Source organism: Grammomys surdaster, unplaced genomic scaffold, assembly GCF_004785775.1.
Source record: "Grammomys surdaster isolate TR1022 unplaced genomic scaffold, NIH_TR_1.0 125808, whole genome shotgun sequence".
Classification (NCBI taxonomy): Eukaryota; Metazoa; Chordata; class Mammalia; order Rodentia; family Muridae; genus Grammomys; species Grammomys surdaster.
Window position 1 is genome coordinate 892,976 of NW_021620639.1, and position 8,891 is coordinate 901,866.

General features: G+C 38.4%; 1 protein-coding gene across 1 annotated transcript in view; it reads right to left on the reverse strand.

Moving 5' to 3' along the window:
• Dnah14 (dynein axonemal heavy chain 14) overlaps nucleotides 1-8,891 on the reverse strand; it is a 196,983-nt gene that overhangs the window by 135,195 nt on the left and 52,897 nt on the right. Inside the window, exons 28-31 of the mRNA XM_028789300.1 lie at nucleotides 6,600-6,831; nucleotides 6,132-6,185; nucleotides 5,230-5,375; nucleotides 3,508-3,576 (exon numbers count right to left, since the gene is read on the reverse strand). Of these exons, the coding sequence (XP_028645133.1) occupies nucleotides 3,508-3,576; nucleotides 5,230-5,375; nucleotides 6,132-6,185; nucleotides 6,600-6,831 (501 nt within the window). The remainder of the gene's footprint in view (nucleotides 1-3,507; nucleotides 3,577-5,229; nucleotides 5,376-6,131; nucleotides 6,186-6,599; nucleotides 6,832-8,891) is intronic.

Here is an 8,891-nt window from a genome sequence, read left to right on the forward strand (position 1 = left end):
ACTTTCAGCCAAAATTAATCAAAAGAGACAGGGAGGGACACTTCATACTCATCAAAGAAAAAATCTATCAAGATGATATCTTAATTCTGAACATCTGTGCCTCAAACACCAGAGTACACACATTTGTAAAACAATCATTACTAAAGCTTAAATTGCACATCAAAGTCCACACATTAATAATGGGAGACTTCAGCACTCCACTTTCACCAATTGACAGGTCATCCAGACAAAAACTGAACAGAGAAGCAATGAAACTAACAAACATCATGAATCAAATGGACCTAACAGACATCTATGGAATATTTCACACAAACACAAAAGAATATATATTCTTCTCAGCACCTCATTGATACTTCTCCAAAATTGATGATATAATCAGTCGCAAAGCAAGCCTCAACAGATTCAAGAAAATTGAAATAATGCCTTGTATCTTATCAGACCACTAATGGATTAAAAAAAAAAAAGGCTAACGTCCACAACAACAGAAACACCAGAAAGCCTACATGCTCATGGAAATTGAACAACTCTCTACTCAATGATTTCTGGTCAGAGAAGAAATAAAGAAATTAAGACTTTCTACAATTCAATGGAAATGAAGCACAACATATCCCAATTTATGAGATACAATGAAAGCAGTGTTAAGAGGAAAGTACACAACACTAAGTGCCTCCACAAAGAAATTAGAAAATTCTCATACCAGCAATTTAAAAGTACACCTGGAAGCTCTAGAAAAAAGAAGCAAGCACACTGAAGAGGAGTGGAAGGCAGGAAATAATCCAAATCAGGACTGAAATCAATCAGTTAGAGACAAAGATAACAATACAAAGAATCAATGAAACCAAGAGCTGGTTCTTTGAGAAAATCAACAAGATAGACAAACCTTTAGTCAAACTAACTAAAAGACAATGGTACTCCACAAAATACAAACAGAAGGAACACTGCTAAACTCATTCTATGAAGCCACAGTCACGCTGATATGTAAACCACATAAGAACTCAACAAAGAAGGAAAATTTCAGACACATTTCTTTTATGAATATTGATGCCAAAATACTCAGTAAAATGCTCATAAATCAAATCCAGAAACACATCAAAAACATCCCTTCATGTTAAAAGTATTAAAGAGATCAGGGATACAAGGTATACACCTAAACATAGTAAAAGCAATATACATCAAGCCAATAGCCAACTCCACTAAAATCAGGGACAAGACAAAGATGCCCTCTTTCTCCATATCTATTCAATATAGTACCTGAAATTCTAGCCAGAGCAATAAGACAACTAAAGGAGATCAAGGGGATACAAATTGGAAGGAAGAAATCAACATACCACCATTTGTGGTATGATGGTAAATATAAGCAACCCAAAAAATCTGACCAGAGAACTCCTACAGCTGATAAACACCTTCAGCAGAGTAGCTGGATACAAAATTAACTCAAAGAAATCAGTAGCACTTATTTATACAAATGAAAACTTGGCTGAGAAAGAAATTAGGGAAAAACACCCTTTATGATACCCATGAATAGTATAAAATATCCTGGTGTAACTCTAACCAAGCAAGTGAAAGACCTATATGACAAGAACTTCAAGTCTTTGAAGAAAGAAACTGGGGAAAGTATCAGAAGATGGAAAGATCTCCCTTATTGGATTGCTAGGATTAACATAGTGAAAATGGCCATCTTACCAAAAACAATTTGCAGATTCAGTGTAATTCCCATCAATATTCTAACACAATTTTTGTAGTGACCTTGAAAGAACAATTCTCAACTTCCTATAGAAAAACAAAACAAAACAAAACAACCCAGGAACTATAAAAGAACTTTTGGAGGTATCACCATCTCTGACCTCAAGCTATATAGTACAGAGCAATAGTGACAAAAACTGCACAGTATTGGTACTGAAACATTTTCACTATGTTGATTAATGGAATAAAATTGAAGACCCTTAAATAAACCCACACAGCCATGGACACTTGATTTTTGACAAAGAAGGCAAAAAATATACAATGGAAAAAAGAAAGCATCTTCAACAAATGGTACTGGTCTAACTGGATGTCCACATGTATAAGAATGCAAATAGATCCATATTTCTCACCCTGCACAAAAGTCCAAGTGGATCAAAGACCTCAACACAAAACCAGATACACTGAATCTAATAGAACAGAATGTGGGGAATAGCCTTGAACTCACTGCTACAGGAGACAACTTCCTGAACTGAACCCCAATAGCTCAGGCTCTACGATCAACAATTAATAAATGGGACCTCATGAAACTGAAAAGCTTCTATAAGGAAAAGGAGACTGGCAATAGGACAAAACAGCAGCCTACAGATCTTCTCCAACCCTATAGCCAACAGAGGGCTAATATACAGAATTTATAAAGAACTCAAGAAATTAGAAACCAGCAATCCACATAACCCAATTAAAAATGTGGTACATAGCCGAACAGAGAATTCTCAACAGAGGAATCTCGAATGGCTGAGAAGCACTTAAAGAACGTTCAAAGTCCTTAGTCATCAGGCAAATGCAAATCAAAGTGACCCTAAGATTCCAACTTATACCCATCAGAATGGCTAAGATCAAAAACTCAAGTGGCAGGACATGCTGGCAAAGATGTGGAGCAAGGGGAACACTCCTCCATTGCTAGTGGGAGTGCAAACTTGTACAACCACTTTGGAAAATCAATTTGGTGGTTTCTCAGAAAACTAGAAATAGTTCTACCTCAAGACCCAGCTATATCACTCCTGGGAAAATACCCAAAAGATACTCCATTACACCACAGGGACAGTTGCTCAACTATGTTCATAGCAGCTTTATTCTTAATAGCCAGAAACTGGAAACAACCTAGATGAAGAATGGATACAGAAAATGTGGTTCATCTACACAATGAAGTACTTACTATTCAGCTATTAAACACAAAGACATCATGAATTCTGTAGGCAAATGGATAGAACTTGAGACTATCATCCTGAGTGAGGTAACCCAAAGGAATGAGGTAATAAAAAAGGACACACATGGTATGTTCTCACTTATAAGTGAACATTGGCCATAAAGTATAAGATACTCATGCTGTAATCCACAGACCCAAAGAAGCTAAACAAGAAGGAAGGCCCAAGCGAGAAAGCTCGAATCTCACTTAGAAGAAGGAATAAAATAGTTAAAGGAGGCAGACAGAGGGAGGGAGCTGTATGGGAGAGGGCATGGAGAGGGAAAGGAGGTCGTGTTCAAGATCAGTTTTGGGGAAGGACAGGAGAGATGGCCAGATGGCCTCGTGAATGAATGGCAATCTGCAACTGAAGTTTTAAAAATCCAGTTTTTTGAGACATTGTATTCTGATCCCACTCCCTCTCTTCATCCCAATTCCTCCCAGATCTACTTTTCTCATTCTATACCCACATTTAAGAAAAAAAGATTCTGGAGGGTGAACGATGTCTAACAACCACACCCACAGGTGAGACTAGAGAAAGGGATTTTAGTCTATGTCTCCTCCCATGAGACTCTAATACTTACCCAGGATTTATGGTGATAAGCACCGCACATGACATATTAATCCGTATTTCTCTACCATCCAGTACGAACCTAAAAGGCAGTAAAGCATCCATCACTAAAGTCACTCCTCTAGGCCCAACTCTAATGAATCCGGGGATTTTCTTAAGGCTGTATTGCATATAAATCCAAACAAAACATACTTTAAATGACAATGCTGAGAGAGGAGGAGGAGGAGGAGGAGGAGGAGGAGGAGGAGGAGGAGGAGGAGGAGGAGGAGGAGGAGGAGGAGGCTTATTTGGAGCCAAAGTTGAGTTCTGCCAGGATTCAGGTATAGTTGACTGTGTCTAAGGATGGCTGACAAGATTTTGGAAGTGGATGCTGGAAGGCACCCACAGATGAATTCGTTCACCAGGGAAGAGACCCTGGGAAGCCCTCCCTCACTGAGCTGGGCCTGGAAGACTCACCAGAGCAGCCAGCATAGCACAGAGTTCCTGCTGGGAACACAACCCACTTTCAGCCTCCTTTCTCCAGTTAAAACTTACTGAGAGACATGGCTCAGCACAGGCTGCGTCCTGCAGACCCAGGTTTGGTTCCCAGGCCCACATGGTGGCTCATAATGGTCTGTTAACTTCAGTTTGAGGGTATTCAATGGCTGTGGTGCACAGACACAAATGTAGGCAAAACAGCCATAAAACAATAACGGATAAAATCTCAAACATTAAAAAAAAAATTTGGGCAACTGTGAGGCAGATGATTTGCCAAGGACACCAGACTTCTGTCATTGACAATAGTCACAAAGACAGTGGCAAGACTTTCTGGAGCCATTTCTTACCGAAGAGGGCATTTAAAGCTTGGGAGGCAGAGAAACCAGGATAAAACCAGGACAGTCCCTGGGAGTAACACTTACAGAGGTTAAGACACAGAAAAGGGTGGTAAAATGTACCTTACTGTGCCACCATTTCTATCTGCAGATCTGTAAGCCCTGGACCCTAACAATGAAATCCATCAGAGTAAAAACACAAGTTAGCACCTGTTGGTATGAGTTAGACATATCACCTTACTAAAGATCCATTTGTATCCCTAAATCAAGGTATATAAGCTCCTGAATGTATCTGAAGAGAAAACTTGATTATTGTTATTAATAAACACCAGTAACCATAATATACATAATTCATTGTAGTTTTTCAGAAAGCACCTCAATCTAGAATGATGAGACAGGAGGCTTCAAGAATGTAGCCAGTATTTTTGTTTATAAATGAGTTTAGAATTAAAGAAAAAAATCCATGAAAGATTAAAGAAAATATCATTAACTATCATTCTATTTCTTTAAGTGTAACATCTTATGACCAGAGAAATTCTAAGATAGAAAAAAATGGTAACAAGAATATATCTGCGTCCACTTCTGGTGGCTCCTGGTAGCTCCTGACAGGAGGGTGGATACTTTTAAATTGGCATTGAGATCACACACACACACATGTACGCACGTGCGCACACACACACACACACACACACACACACACAGTTTGCCAGAGGAAACAAATTTTTCATCCTGGAAACATATTTTCCCCCTCCTAGGGAGAACATACAGAGAAGGCAAGCATCATTCATTTTGCTATGTGCTAAACAAAGCAAAACAGAACAGCAACCAGACCCCAGCACTTACTTAAAAAAAGCATTTATACTAATTAAACGGGAAATGTGTATCAGATTTCCATTTCAGAGGTGGAAACCTTGACCAAATACCTGACAGAATAGCTGCTTTTGGCAATCTTGATCGTCAGGATCTGTGAGGCAATGACTGAGAGGACTTCTATATCGATTCGATTGAATTCATCAAAACAGCACCAAGCTCCCGACTGCACCAACCCGAAGAATAACTTTCCAATTATCTTAAAAAGAAGAAGAAAAGGATTGATTACAGAAACTATACAGGGAACATTTCTACCTGCATACTAAATTGAAGGTGTTCATCTCATCTTTTGATGCTCTAATCAACATGTGAAAGAAGTCACAGAGCTGGGGATTCGGGGATGGGGCTCAGTTTTACAGCACTTGCTTATCATGAGGGAGCTGAGTTCAGCTCCAGGAAACAAAACCCCCAAATTATAGTGCTTGGAAACTTTGCGTTAAATTTGTAACAGACACATGGAGGAATATCAAGCTTCAATAAAAATATTTCAAGATTTTATTAGACATGTTTTAAATAATTATCATTATTATTTTTATAATTGTTTTTGGTATTAATCATTGTAGCTTCTTTGACTTTAATAATTACCTTTTCAGTAAATAAATGTTCAGGCTAAGAACTTAAATTTGTAATAAAGACATACCCTTAATTATACATATACACACACACATACACACATATTTTTTATGCTTTGTTATGTAAGATTTTGTTTAAAAAGAATCCCACTGTCATAAAAATTGAGAATTATTGCTTTAAAGAATTCACTTGAACCATTTAACAAAAAACGAACACGTTTTAACTTTCAGCTAGGTTTTAGGCTTCTATTTTCTACTCATTAAGGGAACTAATAGCATTTATACTCTTATCTATGAATATTTTATATTTTTCTTAGCTTTTTCATTCCTCAATGAATTATTTTACATGCACATTTTTTTAAGTATATATGCTTAAGCTTTACCTTATAGTCCAAATCTTCAAAACAGTTGAAGACCACACAATGTTTACCAAAGCTCTGGGAAACAAAAATACTGTTTTAATATAGTTCTTCATAAAATAAAGACTCCACAAACATTCAGACTGCCAGGGTAAGAAATTATTTCTATTAAGTTTTTGAGGAAAAAAAATAGTATAAAAAATAAGTTATATACCAGGTCTAGAAAAGAAAACAGACCAGTGTGAGAAACTATTTCCCCCCTCCTCCCACACTATGACTCAGTTAGCTACTACTGCCCAGTAGTATTCTGGGTAAGTTCAAAGACAACTGAGATCCCAAGTCCTTTCCCAGATTAGGCAATTGAAGTTTAGTTGATGGGGTGTATCACTTAATGAATGTATTGGTAAATACAAAGAACATTCTAACAGCAAGAATAGTGTAAACTTAAGATACAACTAAATGACAGAAATTCTGGACATGGTAGCTACTTACTTTCGCTAGGTCCTTAAGAGTCTCAGTTTTTCCAGTACCTCCAGGCCCAGCAGTGCAGCCTCCCAGGTTAAAATAAAGTGCCTCAGAGAGAGAGAGCCAGCATCTTTCTGTGAGGGGAGTGATGACCAGCCTCGGGGCACAGCCCAAGTACTCATAGCCATAAACAAAACTGGTGTTTGCTTGAAGTACATAACACAGCTTCTGCTTTTCATTCCATTTATATTGCAAATGTCTGAAAGTAATACTCATACATTATTTGAGCAAAAACATTTTTTTGCATAGAGAAACAATCATTTTTAAACCCCTCATATTAAGAAGCAGCAATTAAGTAATCTCTCAACCAAACAGAGAGCCCAGGGCCAGAAAGATTCAGAGCAGAATAAATACTACCAGACACTCAAAGAAGAACTAATGCCAATACTTCCCAAATTATTCCACAAGATAAAACTGAAGGAATATTTCTAAATTCTTTTTACAAAGCCACCATTGCCTTGAGAGCAAAACCATACCTAGGTTAAACAATAAAGAAAACTGTAGACTGATGTCCCTTATAAATATAAATGCAAAAATTCTCAATAAAATACTTGTAAGCCAAATTCAAGAACACATCAGAAAGTGTCATCCATATGATCAAGTCGGCTTCGTTCTGGAGACACATGGACAGCGTGGCATGCCTAAATCAATAGACATAGCCCACCACATAAGCAAACCACATCATCATCATCATCTTAGATACAGAAGAGTCTTTGTGAAAATCTGACACTCCTTTGTTATAAAAGTCCTAGAGAGGCTAGGAATACAAAGGGAACACTTAAACTTAATAAGGCAAATTTATTCCAAGCCTGCAGCCACCATTGTCCTAAAGGGAGAAGAATTCAAAGCATTTCCATCAAAATCAGTCTCCTCAAATCTATTCAATACAGTGCTTGATGTCTTAGCTAGAACAATAAGACACTGGAAGGAGATCAAAGGGTTACAAATAGGAAAGGACGAAGTAAAAAATATATCCTTATTTATAGATGATATGATTGTGTACATCAAAGACGCTAAAGGTTCCACCAGGAAACTTCTACATCTGATACATACCTTCAGCAAAGTAGCGGGATACAAAATTAACACATGAAAACCAGTAGCTTCCTATCTATAAAAGACATGTGGACTAAGAAAGAAATCAGGAAAACAATACCCTTCATACTTTTACACCACTTTGGAAATCAATTTGGCAGTTCCTCGGGAAATTGGGAATAGACCTAAAGAAGCTAAATAACAAGTAGGGCCCAAGGTAGGATGCTTGAATCTAGCTGAGGAGGAAATAAAATAGACATCTGGGGAGTATGGAGGAAGGGAACTGGGAGAGAGAACTGGAATCAGTGTGTGTGGGGAGGGTGATAATCTCTGGACAAGCTAGAAATCTAGACAACGGAAACTCCCAGGGATCTATGAGGATGTCCCAGCTAAGACTCCTAGCAGTAGGAGATACAGAACATGAACCGGTCACCTCCTGTAACCATGCGAGACTTCTAATGGAGCGATAGGAATACCAACCCAGCTACAAAACCTTTGACCCACGATTTTTCCTGCCTATAAGAAGTGCAGGGATACTGAGGGGCAGAAAGTTAGGGAATGGCCAACCAATGACCATGGGTATAATGTTGTGCACTGTGTACAGATTATCCTTTCCTTATTCAAATGCTGATTTCTCTGCTTCCATATCTAGTTGCAATCTGGACATGACATAACGCTTATTCGCTTATTCTAAGAATCTCCTGTTTCAAGTTTGTGTAAACATTGCTCCCCATTTATTCTCTGACTTGTCAATAAGAGCTGGGTAGAAGAGAGAATAGGGCTGGACTTCCACCAGCCAGAGGAAGTAGGAGGAGAGGGAGGAGAAAAAGAGGATTCTCCATGAGAAAGCAGGTCTGGGAGAGACAGCATGGAAACACCCCTGAAGGCCAGAGAGCCAGACCAATATTAAATTGCAACTATCTCAGGGTTTTTGGCTAGGAGGTAGTCAGATTAGCTTAGAGGATTAGAATAGATTATTATTAACTGCTCAGTTATTGTATTGTCAAGCATATCAAATAAATTGTATCGTCTCTGTCTCATTCATTTGGGAGCCAGCAAGGGATAAAAAAAACCCTGCCACTTTAAAAAATGCATTTCTAAATGATTGGCTCAACTTGGGTCCCATTCTGAGAGAGAGAGAGACAAAGGGAGAGGGATGGGATGGGGGTAGGGAGGGAGGGAGGGAGAGGGAGAGGGAGAGAGGGAGAGAGGGAGGGAGAGAGGGAG